At 38.5% G+C, this 16,699-nt stretch overlaps 1 protein-coding gene across 2 annotated transcripts; it reads right to left on the minus strand.

Moving 5' to 3' along the window:
- Positions 1-526: 526 nt before the first annotated feature.
- On the minus strand, positions 527-11,434 carry CLEC1B (C-type lectin domain family 1 member B). 2 transcript variants are annotated; one of them, XM_069585739.1, is made up of 6 exons: positions 11,042-11,434; positions 10,115-10,213; positions 8,910-9,023; positions 8,568-8,719; positions 3,377-3,483; positions 527-753 (listed from the first exon to the last, which is right to left on the minus strand). In XM_069585739.1, the coding sequence occupies exons 1-6, from the start codon at positions 11,103-11,105 to the stop codon at positions 609-611; spliced, it is 681 nt and encodes a 226-aa protein (XP_069441840.1). In that variant the 5' UTR covers positions 11,106-11,434; the 3' UTR covers positions 527-608. The 2 variants fall into 2 exon arrangements, with proteins under 2 accessions (XP_069441840.1, XP_069441841.1); XM_069585740.1 differs by having other exon boundaries at positions 3,377-3,429; positions 11,042-11,416.
- Between the last annotated feature and the right edge of the window lie 5,265 nt (positions 11,435-16,699).

The following is a 16,699-nucleotide window of genomic DNA, read 5'->3' on the forward strand; positions in this document are numbered from 1 at the left end:
CCTAAATGGAAAGGAAATCCAAAAAAGAGGGAATATATGTATATGTAGAGCTGACTCACTTTGCTGTACAGCAGAAACTAACACAACATTGTAAAGCAACTATACACCAATAAAAATTAATATAAAAATAAATAATTTTACTGATTCCAAGTTTAGTATCCTTTCTCTTACCTTATACTGTCCTTCAAACTTAGATATTTTGCATAGCTTAAGTCAGTGAAGCCCTAACTTTTCTCGTTTCAAAGTAAAATGTATGTATTTATGTCTGAAGATGCAGTGAATCATAGTATGAATATCTTGTGATAATTAGGAATGGAAGACAAGGAGAATGAAAATTAATGGAAACAGAACAATTGGGAAACAAATGATGGGTTCACACACTGGCTTCTGGATGTTTAAAGAAGGCACTAACCTGTTCCTCAGTATAAAGGGCCATATAAAGAAGGAACTACATGTTTTTGGTAGGATAGATAATGCAAAGTCATGGATAATGACTCCAAGCTGAAAAAAAGGGAAAAATAGGCAATTCTGTGGCTAATGGTTCCTTCACCCAGATCTTTTATTGTCCAATCAAGCACTTATCTGTGACATTCTGCCCCGTCTTTGCATTAAAGTAGTTGTTCCACCTTTACTATGCCTGCTTTCCTTTCACACATTAAGTAATGTCTATTCTCACAGAAGGTAGGGTGAATTTTTCCATTATGAAAATAAGCACAGTTCATATTTTCTGTTCCAGTTCCAGAAAGCTTCAACCTGTGAATAGAAAAGATAGAATGAGCTCCTTTGAAAGCTAAATAAACAATCAGCAATCAAACTCTGGGTCTGGGCTTCTCTGATGGCTCAGATGGTAAAGAACCTGCTTGCCATGGATGAGACCCAGGTTCGATCTCTGGGTTGGGAAGATGTCCTGGAGAAGGAAATGGCAACCCATTCCAGTATTCTTGCCTGGAGAATTCCCCAAACAGAGGAGCCTGGCGGACTACAGTCCATGGGGTCGCAAAGAGTCAGTCACAACTGAGCGACTAACACTCAGTCAAACTCTGTGTGAAGTAGTTTGTTGCACAAAGTGAAGATAAGAAGTATGAGGGAAAAAAATAAAAAGCAACATTCAGATCTTTGAGGAACTTCCAGCCTGCTTTGGAGTACAAAGTGTGCACATGTGAATAACACAATGGCAATTTAATATATCTTAAGATTAAGTAGAAGTGAACAGTAGGTACAATAAGAGTCCAGAGGAAAAGATGGATGGGGATCTGAAATGATGAGAAAAGGCTTTACTTTCTCGTCTTTTCATGGAAGATCATGCTTTAGTTCTGTTTTGAAAGAAGGGTAGAATTTAGATTGAGAGAAGCCCTATCGGACAAGTACCTACACAGGGTGGAAATGAGCTCAAGGAAAAGTAAGTCGATTAGTTATTTTTGAAATGAGGATTTATGTTACAGGGTAACAGATATAAGACTGCATTATAATTGCTTGTTCACTTGCCTATATTTCCTGCTACACTGCTATAACAAGAGGACAAAGAATGGATATTTATTAATTCATTTGCCAATATCTGTGGGATACCTAGGTGGCTCAGTGGTAAAGAATCCCCCCTGCCAATGCAGAAGACTCAGGAGACTCAGGTTCCATCCCTGGGTCAGGAAGATCCCAAGCAGGAAGAAATGGCAACCCACTCCAGTATTCTTGCCTGGGGAATCCCAAGGACAGAGGAGCCTGGTGAGCTACAGTCCATAAGGTCGCAAAGAGTCGGACACGACTGAGTTAGTACAAGCACAAGCACGAGCATGGGATACCTGCTACATGCCAAACTTGTTCATGTGCTGCTAATAGAGGGATAAACAAAACATAAGGTCTTTTCTACTGGGAACTTACACTGTAGTGAGGGAATGTTGATAAGAAGTCAACAAATAAAAAGAAAATCTCAGAGACTGGTAAAAGTAATAATGGAACAGTGTGATGTGATAGACTTGAGTGGATGCGGTGGAGGGAGGCTAGTTTAGTTTGGTAATTAAAGATGGTCTCATTGAGAAAATGATGTTTAAACAGACTTGAGTGACAAGAGGGAGCCTGCCACGGAGGAGGGGATTCTAGAAGGAAATAGCAGGTACAAAACCCTAAGACCACAAAACATGTTTAATTTTTTGAAAGAACAGAGGGGTCACCAGTGTGCCTGAACTATTGTGAAAAGTCAGCAAGCAATAAATGTAAAGTCCAGATCTATGAAGAAGCTTGCTTGTACTCCTAATACTCTTGAGTTCTGTCCATAATAAAAATTTAATAAGTATCTGTTGAATTAATTAATTAAAAATTAAGTAATGATCTAATTATGCAAGTTTGGGTTGTCAATTTACATTTTAAATGGAGAGACATTGCACAATGTGAACAAAGGTGACAAGATTAGAAAATCATTTTTTTCAGATGTAAATTTATTTATTTTAATTGGAGGTTAATTACTTTACAATATTGTATTGTAATTGATACTTTTGCCTGGATTGTCTGCAGAAGGTTAGAGCCTTTTGACATAGACTTTAGAATCCTCTTGTAATTGATAATGTGCCTGATTCTTGGATACCTCTGAGGTAGAAAGTAAAAGTCGTTCAGTCATGTCTGGCTCTTTGAGACCCCATGGACTGTATAGTCCATGGAATCTCTAGGGCCAGAATACTGGAGTGCGTAGCCTTTCCCTTCTTCAGAGGATCTTCCCAACCCAAGGACTGAACCCAGGTTTCCCTCACTGCAGGTGGATTCTTTACCAGCTGAGTCACAAGGGAAGCCCAAGAATACTGGAGTGGGTAGCCTATCCCTTCTCCAGAGGATCTTCCAAAGTCAGGAATCAAACCAGGGTCTCCTGCATTGCAGGTGGATTCACTACGAACTGAGCTATCAGGGAAACCCCCTAAGGTAGCAGACAAGGGAAAATGATACTGAAAAGTCAAAAAAAGACTCAAAGTAAGACGTTCCAACTATAAATTATAAGGATGAAAATTTTGTTCTCAAAATATGTGAAGAGAATCAGATCACGCTACAAAAAAAAAAAAAAAAAACCCAAAACCAAAACCAAACCAAACACACATGGAAAATGCTCAATGGTAAAGTTAAGGGTAGAAACAAGTGGGAAAAAAAGTATCAGGAATGGGGGTGGATTACGACTTAGATGAAAAGCAGAGAATGGGAGAGTCGGAAAATAGAATCTAATTGCAAGCACTCTCTTGTTAGGATTAGGGAATAAGTAACTCAGTCATCACCGTTGTAACACATAGTACAACACAGAGCCACTTCCCAGCTTTTAAGTAACTTGTACTCAAGAGCAGAGAGGATCTCAGGAATAAAAATTCCTAGTTGTGCCTTGTGTTCTGAGTGTCCAATGACTTACACAGTTTCAGAAGGAACTGAGCCATCTTCCCACCTCCAGACGTCACTGGATTTCTGGCGGGACAATCCAACCCAACGAATTAATCCAGTCCTGCTATTGAGATATTGCTATTGCAAACACAAATAATTATAATGGTCAGAGTGTTTCTACAGTTCTTATAGTGGTATAAAGGAAAAACTTCATGATAAGACTCTGGACAAAACAATGGATTATATGTCTATATTAATGCTAACTGATTATATCTGATATTTAGAATTATACCAAGTTTACTTGTTTTAGCATAAAAATACTTGTAGGATAGGGAAAAACTGTAAACAAGATAGATAATATTCTAATAATCCTATATGTTTATGTTCCATCAATTGAAGGTTAGAATCCCAAATAAAGTACCACATATGAGAAGGAAAATGAAAAATACATTGTTGATGAAATTTTATATTCCCTAGAATTAAGCTCTGCTTGCTTTGGTTTCATTGCTTAGCTTGTCTACAAAATCTTCATATAGAAATATCAATTTTTTTTAGTTGACTGGATAAAAGAGATGTCTTTCTCAAAAGGATTTACAAATAACATACATCTACAATTTTTCACTTTGAAATTATCTCTATTTACTGTACTATATGGGTTTCCCTGGTGGCACAGTGGTAAACAATCCACCAGCAATGCAGGAGAGAGGGGTTTGATCCCTGGGTTGGGAAGATCCCCCGGAGAAGGAAACAGCAACCCATCTAGTATTCTTGCCTGGGAAATCCCATAGACAGGAGCCTGGCAGGCGACAGTCCATGGGGTCTCAAAGAGTCGGACATGACTTAGTGACTAAATGCAGTAATACTTATTTATTTTGTTCATTGCCTGTTGCTCCAACTGGAATAAAGTTCCATGAAGCTAAGAATTTTCGTAGGTTTTATTAACACACAGGTTCAAGTCCTGGAACGTGTTGAATTAATGGATAGATCAATCAATCAATCAATCCATGGGTAGCAAAATTAGAAGAAAGTCAAATGTTCACATGCTCGCATACCTCCCAGGAAAAAATAGATGAGAACATGCTCTTGGCAAATAAAAATGGCTTGAGCATCTTGGCAGGAACATGAAGCACAAGATGGCATTCCATGAGAGAGATTTCATGAGAGTCACTTATTTCTTAAATGTGAGGTACTTGTCATGTGTCTATTAACTTTTTTTTCTTTAAAATACATCCACATTATATACTTCACTATAGAACTGACAGATTCTACCTGAAGTTCTGCCCAAAATTCAACTATTTCTTTATTCCTCCAAAATTACATTACTTCTTTTAATTGTACATCTTCAACATGATATTTGCCTATAGCAATAAGACTTGAGAAGACATGTTTAGTCTCTAATTAACGTTCTTGTAATAGAATTGAGATTTTAAGGCACTCTCTTATTTTGTCTGACTTGAAAGAAATTAATTTATCTGAGTATCTTCTCTATGAGGCTGAGCCCACAAGAAGAGCAAATATGTGGTACAGCAAGTTAGAATAACAGGACATACAAATGAGCATGAATGTCACTGGGTTAATTTCCTCTTTTCTGGTCAGTTACTGGTTAAGCAAGGCTTCAGGACTCAATGGGCTCCCTAGGCTTTCTCGAGCATCTACCCCAAAACCAGAATCTGTCTGTTTTACAATTTCATGACTTTCACCAACTCCTCTGACATTAACAGGGGGCTAACCCTGACCACCTTTCTCTGGAGAAAATTAACTTAGGGCTATAGCTAATAAGTCTCCTGGACATGAGAGGAATATTTCCAATCAAAACCCCTCTGTTAGCATTATAGCTTGCTTGGCAGGTATATCCAGACTCTTGCAGCTACGCATATGATTATTTACATCCTCCCAACTGTGAGAAGCATGGAAAGCCTAAAACATAGAGCCTTTTAAAGAGTTAAAAGTTATTAGAGTAGTGCTAGGCATAGGATTTCATTATTGGGCCAATGCTTGTTGCTAAGTTCCCATATCTCGTATCCACTGTGCACCTGGCAGTGCATTAGTTAACATAGTTGGAAAGTAAGAAAAACAAGTGTAGCCTTGAAATTAACCACATCAGACTTTTGAGCTAATTGGTTCTTTCTTGTAACTCACTGCACCTTTGTTTCATGAGAATGTAACTCTGTTTAATACTTTTTGAGGCTGACATAGATTAGAAATATAAGAAAAAACATTTTAAGGGAAAATAAGTTTTCTGGTTGAGAAGCCTTTATCAAAAGAGGGTCATAAAATGTTCACAGGCCTCCAAGGCCAGAAGATAATGTACACAATATTGTTTATGGGAAAGGTTTGCAGAAAAATCCTGGTTTCGATAAAGACAAAACAGATGTAATGTTTGGGCTGACTCTGTATGACTTTGCATCTTTTATTTCCCTCTATGTATAAGACAAGGTATAAAAGTACTTTTAAAAATAAAGCTATTGGGCCTCGCTTGAAGAAGCTTGGTCACCCCGTGTTTTTCTTTTTTCTCTTTTTTTCTCTCTTACTTTCTTTTTCAGGCTGATCCCTTGGAGCATAGAGGCTCCCTGCATTCACTTATCTGCCCGGGTTTCTAAGAGCTAAACGGGAAGACGTTCTGCGTCTTCACTCCCTCGGTAGACTGGGAAGGCACCTGTGGCTTCCATGAACAGGGCAAACTTCTTGTCTCGAAGTTTTATTGGCTTTCTATGTAAAGCAAGGAATATCAGCCTCTTTCTCTCCTCTAGTTTGTTATCTACAATATTCTTTCTTTATCTCTCTCTAAATCATCCGCCGACGCTGTTTTTCCTTCAGGTTCCCCTGGTTCCTGCGGGGGCTGGACCCCAGCAGTTCTATAGAAAATGACTTGCCATTGGAGAAGGAAATGGCAACCCACTCCAGTGTTCTTGCCTGGAGAATCCCAGGGACGGGGGAGGGAGCCTGGTGGGCTGCCCTCTATGGGTTGCATGGAGTCGGACATGACTGAAGTGACTTAACAGCAGAGAATGGAAACCTGCCCTTGTGGGTTTTGGAGCCAGACTTCCTGAGCTCAAATCATAAAAGCCCTTTTATGTGGGAACGTGGGAAATTGAGCAATTACTTTATTTCCTTGTGCATTAATCTCATCACTGTAAAATGAAGAGAAAAACAAAACAAAACCAAACAAAAACAAAACAAAAAAAAATCCTTGTAGGACTGTTCTAAAGTTTGAATTAATAAATGCTTTGAATCAAAATTAAAAAAAAGAAAATGACTTGCCTAAATATTTGAATTCTATTGAATCTCAGTCTGCATAGAACCCAAATCCTGATCTATTCCAATTTACATTTGATTTCATTTTAATATGCAAAAATGTGAATAATTACTATATTCAAATTGTGGGATAAATACAATAAACAATTTCTGCCATTTAAAAGATATGTGCTTTCATGTATATGTAATGGCTGAGTCCCTTCACTGTTCACCTAAAACTGCACAACGTTGTTTATGGGTTATACCTCAATACAAAATAAAAAGATTAAAAATATGCATATACATATATATATATACACATATGTAAGCGTCTCTTGATTGAGGTGAAAGAGGAGAGTGAAAAGGCTGGTTTAAAACTCATCATTCAAAAAATGAGTATCATGGCATCCAGTCTCATCACTTCATGGCATATAGATGGGGAAATGATAGAAACAGTGAAAGACTATTTTCTTGGGCTCTAAAATCACTGCGGATGGTGACTACAGCCATGAAATCAAAAGACACTTCCTCCTTGGGAGAAAAGCTATGACAAACCTAGACAGCTTGTTAGAAAGCAGACATTAGTTTTCCGACAAAGGTCCATCTAGTCAAAGCTATGGTTTTTCCAGTAGTCGTGTATGGCTGTGAGAGTTGGACCATAAAGAAAACTGAGTACCAAAGAACTGACGCTTTTGAACTGTGGTGTTGGAGAAGACTCTTGAGTCCCTTCTGCAAGGATATCAAACTAGCCAATCCTAAAGGAAATCAACCCTGCATATTCATTGGAAGGACTAATGCTGAAGCTCCAATATTTTGACCATCTGATGCCAGGAGCTGACTCATTGGAAAAGACCCTGATGCTAGGAAAGATTGAAGGCAGGAAGAGAAGATGTAATAGAGGATGAGATGGTTGGATGTCATCACTGGCTCAATGGACATGAGTTTGAGAAAGCTCTGGGAGATGGTGAAGGATAGGGAAGTCTGGCGTGCTGCAGTCCATGGGGTCACAAAGAATTGGACTGTCTGAGCAATTGAACAACAATGTTTTGACAAACTGTTATTGGGTAGAAGGGAAACTCCAATTCTTGGCTCCTGGCTTGCTCCCAAGATTTACAAAAAGGGAGAGTGCAGTAGTGAATGTGAATGTGTTTTGCTTAGAAAGAGCTTTTGTTAGAAGCTGTCAAAGAGGGAACTGTGGAAGAGGGGAAATGTTTTAAAGTGTTTTCAACTGTGTCAATCCCAGTATTCCAATTCCTCCCACCACCTCCTTTCCCACCTTGGTATCCATACATTTGTTCTCTACATCTATGTCTCTATTTCTGTTTTTCAGATAAGATCAGTGATACCATTTTTCTAGATTCTACATAGCACAGGGAACTCTACTCAATGCACTGTAATGACCTGAATGGGAAAGAAATCCCAAAGGGAGGGAATACATGTATACATAGAGCTGATTCATTTTGCTGTGCAGTAGAAACTAACACACTAACACACTCTGCACTAAATCAGAGCAGCTGTACTCCAATAAAAAATAATTTAAACTATTAACTTAAATTAATAAAACTATGTCTGGGAGAATCTGTGAAAAGACAGAATTTGCACCATGGTTCATTCAAAAAGTCAACAATTTAGCAAAAACTGAGAAGTCATGTTATGTTGCGATAACACTGATATTTATATTTCACAATCATATTGAGTTTCTTTATACTTTCAGATTCTTTTTTGAATTCATAAATAGAGTTAAGGAAACTAAGAAATTATCTTAACTTTTGTTGCAGGATAATACCAGAACTCAAAGTTTCAGTAGTTCTATTTGAATACTTTCTACTCGCAAAGGTGGTAATTTTTACCGAGCTTGATAAACTTCTCAGATGAGAAAAAACTGGACAACATAGACATGTGAAAAAAAGAAAAATGCTGAAGATTTGTCTCCTTTGAGATTTATCTCCTTATCACTCCTAAGATATTTGACATAGAAATATCCTTACCAGGATGCTCTTGCTGGTGATCTTCACAAGAGTAGCATTTACGTCAATACAGTACTTCTTACTCTCTTCCCATGTCAGGTTGTGCTTGAAGAATCCATAGCAACTGTCTCCATAGTATCGCCAGTGTGTGTCACATGGGTTGCATTTATGACCTTGAGGAGAAACCAAGCATAGGATCCCTTTCATTCTGAATTAAGTTTACTTTTTCCTTATCTTCATTGTTTCCTGCATATCTCAAGATTCTTTAGAGATAGCATCAAAAACAACAACAACAACAACAACAACAACAACAAAAACCCTCCAGAATTAGGAGAGATGAAGAGGCTAACAAACCATACTTACTTTCCTTTTGTCCTGATAGTTGTATTAAATCTTGGCAGACCTTCTTTACTAACATTTTCAGAGTTCCTGAGAGATTTTCATTCTCGGCTTGTAGGTAGTTTTGCTGCATGACAGCTAGATGGAAACATTAGATAATCATTTGTAATTAGAATAAAAAGGGCGATGCAAAAATGTCCTCTCTATGAACTTTAAATTCAGTAGAGTTATCAATCTATGAAGTATTTACTGAATACATATAAGTAGTGTGTGTGTGCTCAGTCACCCAGTTGTGTCCAATTCTTTGCAAACTAATGGACTATAGGCCACTCAGTTCCTCTGTCCACGGAATTTTCTAGGCAAGAATACTGAAGTGGGTTGCCATTTCCTCCTCCAGGAGATATATGAGTAGATGAGTGCTGAAAAGTGATCAGGGTAAAATGGGTAAAGTAAAATAATAATAATAAAAAAGAACACATTAAGTACTGTGCAGAATGGCAGCTGAGGGTTCTGAAAAAATAAAAAAAAATTAAAAAAAGAGAACTGTCAATACTTGAAGGAGATAATCACAAGTAAGAACATGCCATGATCAAATCGTATGCCCAAAGTGGCTGTTTTGATTTTTCCTTGAACACAAACTTCTAAGTGTTTTTCACAGAGGTGAATGACCTCTATTATTATTCTTCCATGTAATACCAGAATATTCATTCTTGTTGTGCTCAAAGTACAGTGACATTGAAATCAATCAAAGGTGGTGAATGAAACATTCTAAAATATCTTATGGAAAAATAAACAGTATATGAACAATTATACATTATAAAGATTTGTTATTGTTTATTAGCTCAGTTATGTCTGACTCTTTTGAGATACCATGGACTGCAGCGCACTGGGCTCCTCTATCCATGGAATTTCTCAGGCAAAGATACTGGAGCAAGTTGTAATTTTCTTCTCCAGGGGATCTTTCTGACCCAAGGATTGAATCTGAGTCTTCCACATTGTAGGCAGATTCTTTACCATCTGAGCCATCAGAGAAGCCCAATTAATTTAATCTAAAATTTAGTTTTAATCAGAAGTTAAAGGTCAGAATTCTCCCTTACTGAGAGTGTCCTTGCCCCTAAGCATAGGATGATTGGTGTGGTGACAAATATACAAATAGTGACAATTAGGCTTAGTGACATACACCAGGACACTTCGGTATGCCACATCATTAGGAAAAAGTCAATACTTACACATAAGCCCCAGAGCCACCAGCCCAACAACCATCCCCACGCATAAGACCAGCAGAGCCAACGCCATCACACGCCACAAAGGGGAGGAAGCAGGTTCCACTGTGGGCATACAATAAAGATGTCAGAGGGCAGGCAGCATGGCATAGCTATGGGACAGCATCACCCCATCCCTGCCCTGTCAGCATTCTCCAAGTGATATAAACTGCTTCTTTGGTCCATCTTGCCTTTGCTCCCGTGGTGATCACCAACAGTAAACACAACCTGCTCCATTCCCACTCCCACTGGACTTCTCTCTGAGTCAGAATGTAACTAGCTGCTAAGGTCTTGTGTGTTTGTATCTCTCTTTGTTTTGTGCCCAACCATATAAACAACTGTGGTGATAAGGAGCAACTATAGAATCACACTCATTTGCTGACATCTTAGAAAATGAAATTTCTGAACATTCTCTTCGCTTATCCCCTAGATTTCTAGTCCCTCCACATTTAACTCTGTAAACCTTAATATAATGTGCCCTGCTTGTGTCCTTTGTTGTTTATGTGAAGTGTGAAGTGTTAGTCACTCAGTTGTGTCCAACTTTAAGGATTATAGCCCACCAGGCTCTTCTGTCCATGGAATTCTCCAGGTAAGAATACTGGAGTGGGTTGCCAGGCCCTCCTCCAGGGGACCTTCCCAACCCAGGGGCTGAACCTGGATCTCCCGCATTAAAGGCCAGACTTGACCAACTGAGTCAAGGGAAGACCTATGTTGTTTATATTCTAAGTAAATCTATCTAAGTTTATGCTGATACCACTTAAATGCTGTTGGGAAAAAGGGTCATTCAGGAAAAGAAAACAAAACTATACATGCTATCACTAGTAGAAAAAAGGACTCTAGGGTAGAACCATTTCAATAGTTCATTTGCAAGTTGCTGGCTCTGGGCGTTCTTACCTGAAGTCAGAGCTGGTTTTTGAGCTTTAATATTTAAGGTGACATATCCATCTTCATCCTGCATGGCTTTCCTTGGGCTGCAAGTGAGTTCAGTGTTCAATGGTTTCACAAAATTTGTCCACTCTGATGATCTCAATGTCTACCCGCCTGTGATTCTCCTCTGTTTGCTAAGTTGGAGCCACATGAGTTGGGGCACATGTTTTTTTGTTTTTTTGTTTCTTTCCAGGAAGCCCTTAGATAGCTGCTCAGAGATATATGGACCTTGAACACAAAAACACTAAAATAATAACTTGTGGTAAAGGAGTAGATATGGCATTTGTTTCCTGTTTCCTTAGCTTCCATTCTGAATCTTCCATCATGTATATCCTTTCCAAGAACAAAAGTTCATGCTTCATCTTAACCTCAGCAGAGTGCAAATCATGTTGTTTAAGCAGACTGACTTCTGATGAAAATTCATAAATAAAATATCATCTTATAAAGAGTTTATCTCTCTGTGATAAATGAGTCTGATATAATTTGATCTAAGAAGAGCTATATTTGATGTTCCATGGTCTTGTGTTAGAATGTCTAATTATGGCCTAGAATTCTTGCATCTTTTGCATGTAAAAATTTTTAAAAAGTCAAGAAATCCACATGAGGCAGGATTTATATAGGTTAGGTTTATGCATCAAAGGAAAACAATCTAATACAGTGAAATAAAACAAAATTGATATATTGTCTTTTAGTAATGTTTTCACTTTAAACCAGGCTTCCCTGGTAGCTCAGATGGTGAAAAAAAAAAAGTTTGCCTGCAATGCTGGAGACTCTGGTTTGATTCCCTGGGTTGGGAAGATACTAAGAGAAGGGATTCCACTCCAGTATTCCTGCCTAGAGAATCCCACTGACAGACCATGGGGGCCTCAAAGAGTCGGACACAACTGAGAGACTATCAGACTTTCACTTTAAATTGCCAGTAATGATAGCTTTAACCACAGGCTGAGCATCTCTTGCTTGGATCTATGTTTCATGAAAATATATTTGCCTTTATTTGTATCTATCAAGTGTGGTTTTGTGGTATTAGAAGTATGTTGGGTGAGTACAGAGACTCTCAGGGTCAAAGGAGGCCTGATAGCATTAGTCTTAATTCTGCTTCCTCTCTCTACATAACCCATAAATGCAAGCTGAATTACTCAGCAAAAATTAAGCAGACAACTGCAGGAAAAAGTGGTAGATAAATGCTTTTCTTTTCCCTTCTCCAAAATCCAGAGGTTTGCAGAAGTTTCTCAGTCACTCCACAAGGCCTACCACTGACATTTTATTTTTACTTGCATATTTTTTTTAGTAGGCTCTTGTTTACCTATTTTATGCATAGTAGACTTAGCAGCAGCAGCAGTGTATATATATTCCATAACTTTTTCATATCTTTTAAAAATTCTTTTCTACTTGAGTAATGCTCCTTCTTCTTTTGGCTTAGGAAAGTACAGCTGAAGTTTTTATTCCAAATAGCCTGATGAGTTTGCATTTGGAATAAAAACCTTTGTTTAATATTTTAGAGATTGATTGTTACATAAATTACCTCTTTTTGAAAAGTTTTTATTGAATTTGTTACAATATTGCTTCTGGTTTGTTTTGGTAATGATGGATAAAGGATGTGTAAAAAAGAAAGAAGGAGAAGCCAGAAGGGGAAGAGGGAGTCAGAAAAGTGGAATAAGTGTTATTTTTTATGGCAGAAAGTGAAGAGGAACTAAAAAGCCTCTTGATGAAAGTGAAAGAGGAGAGTGAAAAAGTTGGCTTAAAGCTCAACATTCAGAAAACGAAGATCATGGCAACCGGTCCCATCACTTCATGGCAAATAGATGGGGAAACAGTGTAAACAGTGTCAGACTTTATTTTTTTGGGCTCCAAAATCACTGCAGATGGTGACTGCAGCCATGAAATTAAAAGATGCTTACTCCTTGGAAGAAAAGTTATGACCAACCTAGATAGCATATTCAAAAGCAGAGACATTACTTTGCCAACTAAGGTCTGTCTTGTCAAGGCTATGGTTTTTCCAGTGGTCATGTATGGATGTGAGAGTTGGACTGTGAAGAAGGCTGAGCGCTGAAGAATTGATGCTTTTGAACTGTGGTGTTGGAGAAGACTCTTGAGAGTCCCTTGGACTGCAAGGAGATCCAACCAGTCCATTCTGAAGGACATCAGCCCTGGGATTTCTTTGGAAGGAATGATGCTAAAGCTGAAGCTCCAGTACTTTGGCCACCTCATGTGAAGGGTTGACTCATTGGAAAAGACTCTGATGCTGGGAGGGATTGGGGGCAGGAGAAGAAGGGGGCGACAGAGGATGAGATGGCTGGATGGCATCACGGACTCTATGGATGTGAGTCTGAGTGAACTCCGGCAGTTGGTGATGGACAGGGAGGCCTGGCGTGCTGTGATTCATGGGGTCACAAAGAGTAGGACACGACTGAGCGACCGAACTGAACTGAAAGTGAATAAGTTAAGTAATGCGTAATTATCAGATGATAACTGTAACAGAGCTTTTGTTTACACACAACAGAGAAAATGAAAGGGGGAAAATGTATTAGATCACCTTCCCAACACTGACTGAGATGTTCATCATGCACGTGTGTGCAAAATCCCTGTAAGAACATTAGATAACAATCAAATGGAATGTACATGCTAAGTCACTTCAGTCATGTCCGACTCTTTCTGATCCCATGGACTGTAGACCATCAGGCTCCTCTGTCTGTGGGATTCATCAGGCAAGAATACTGGAGAGGGTTGGCATGCCCTCCTCCACATCTTATCAGATGAAATAGATAAGATTTGAAGAAAAGGCACAGGTTGCATAAGAAGAGAAGGAAAGGGGAATGTTTATCTGAGGGGGCACACATCTGATGCAAAGCTAGTGAAATTTGGAGTATGCTGTATTCTGTGTTTGAGGGATTTGAACTGATCAAGCATACTTGAACTGAAAATTCATGTCATAGTATATTGGGATACAAGGCATCCTATTAAAATCACTGTAAAACTTAACATTTCAAGGACAGTTAACCAGTCAGTTGAATGTGTATCCGCTGATCATTGTGTGTATGTCTTAAGCACTGTTCCATTTTCTGGGGGATTAAGTGGTAAAAGAAACATATGAGAGTTGTGCTTTTATTGAGGTTATGTTCTAGTGGAGGGTGGTGAATGCAGATAGCAAAAGAGGAAAGAAAGGAAAGAGCTAGACTATTTCAGATATCATAGAGGCTATGAAAAAAGTCTTATAATAGAGCCTTACTGGTGAGGCTTCTGGCAAACTCTGGTTGTGCTCATTTGAACTGATTTGTTTAAACTTGACTAGAAGAGGGCTGGAGAATTGCACAACATTTTTCCATTTTTTAAACTGAAGTTCAGTTGATTTACAATATTATTTTTTAAGGTGTACAAAATGGAGATTCAATGTTTTTATAGATTGTACTTATAATAAAGTTGTTACAAATTGATGTCTATATTTTCCTATGCTGTACAGTATACCCTTGTGATTTATCTATCTTATACATAGAAGTTTGTATCTCTTAGTCCCATACCTGTAATGCGCCTCTCCTCTCTGGCCCCTCCTTACTGGTAACTGTTAGTTTGTTCTCTATATCTGCAGATGTGTTTCTATTTCATTATACACATTCATTTGAACTTTTAGATTGCACATACAAGCAATATCTTTTGATATTGGTCTCTCTCTGTCTGATTTATTTCACCAAGCATAAAACTTTCCAAGTCCATCCACAGTGTGAAAACGGCAGAATTTTGTTCCTTTTTAATGGCTGCAGTATTTCATTTTGTATGTATATATACATGTATATATAATGTGGTATATATCATATGTACCTAAATTGAAATGCATATATATATATACACACCACATCTTTGGGCTTCCCTGGTGGCCTAGTGGTAAAGAATCCGCCTGCAGTGCTGGAGCCTTGAGAGGCGCGGGTTCAATCCCTGGGTTGGGAAGATCCTCTGGAGAGGGAAACGGCAGCCACTCTAGTATTCTTGCCTGGAGAATCACATGGACAGAGAAGCCTGGTGGGCTACTGACCACGGGGTTGCGAAGAGTTAGACACGACTGAAGCGACTTAGACACGCTCACACCGCATCTTTATCTATTCATCTGTTGATTGACTCTTAGGTCGCTTCTATATCTTGGCTATTGTAAATAGTACTGCTATGAACATTGGAATTCTGTGTCTTTTCAAATTAGTGTTTTTGCTTTCTTCGATATATTCCCAAGTGGAATTGTTGGATCCTGTGGTAGTTCTATTTTTTAGTTTTCTGAGAAACCTCTGTACTGTTAGTGGCTTCACCAATTTGCACTGACATTCCCACCACAGTGTAGGAGGGTTCCCTTCTCTCCACATCCTCACCGACATTTCCTATTTGTGGTCTCTTTGTTGATAGCCATTCTGACAGGTGTGAGGTGATATCTCACTGTGGTCTGATTTGTATTTCCCCTGGTGACTAGAGGTGTTCAGCGTTTTTCCTGTGCTTGTTGGCCATCACTGCATCTTCTTTGGGAAAATGTCTATTCAGGGCTATTCTGTCAATTTTTGAATCAAGTTGTCTCTTTTTAAATATTGAGTTGAAAAAATTAATAAATAAATAAATATTGAGTTGTATGAGCTCTTTATACACTTTGGCTATTAACCCCTTATCCATCACCAATATTTCTCAAGTATCTTCTCCCACTTAGTAGCCTGTCTTTGTGTTTTGTCACTGGTTTTCTTTGCTGTGCAAAAGCTTCCACTTTTAAGAGCATCTAGAATAATTTAAGGTTAATTCTGGTATAATAGTGATACCATTTGTTATTACTCCTATTTGTCTTACTTAATTACCCTTGTGGTAGATTTTATGCCAATTTTACTAATAAGAAAAATAAAGCACAGAGATTAAGGGACTTGCCAAAAGTCACTGGACTTTTGTAAATGTTGATCAAATGTTCTGGATTTGAATCAATCAGTCTGTCTTCATAGCCCTTTGCTGCTGCTGCTGCTACTAAGTCGCTTCAGTCGTGTCTGACTCTGTGCGACCCCATAGACGGCAGCCCACCGTCCCTAGGATTCTCCAGGCAAGAACACTGGAGTGGGTTGCCATTTCCTTCTCCAATGCATTAAAGTGAAAAGTGAAAGTAAAGTCGCTCAGTCGTGCCCGACTCTTCGCGACCCCACGGACTGCAGCCTTCTAGGCTCCTTTGTCCGTGGGATTTTCCAGGCAAGAGTACTGAAGTGGGTTGCCATTGCCGTCTCCGCGTAGCCCTTTAGTTTAAACAAAATATTTTATTAGCTTGATTGGATAAATATACATTAAAATAAATTATTTCCAATATTCATCCTTTGGCTCCGCCCAGTGGTCATTTTTGTTACTGTTGCTTTTGCTTTATCTTCTCTTTAGCTCTGATACCTCCAGTTTAACTTTCACTTTAGTCCATTCCTTTTTGTAAATAATTTTGAATTAATTCCTATTCTCCTCATTCTCTGGGCACTATCCAATATAGGTCCCTCTTTAAAAGCATACTCTGAAATAAGAATAATATATGGGAATGGAATGATCATGGAAGAATGAACACAATTTTCTGTCATGTAAACTCATTATTTCTTTTAATGTATCCCAAGTGAACAATACTTCTATGTTTAATGCCTATGT

Source organism: Ovis canadensis, chromosome 3 (assembly GCF_042477335.2).
Source record: "Ovis canadensis isolate MfBH-ARS-UI-01 breed Bighorn chromosome 3, ARS-UI_OviCan_v2, whole genome shotgun sequence".
NCBI lineage: Eukaryota > Metazoa > Chordata > Mammalia > Artiodactyla > Bovidae > Ovis > Ovis canadensis.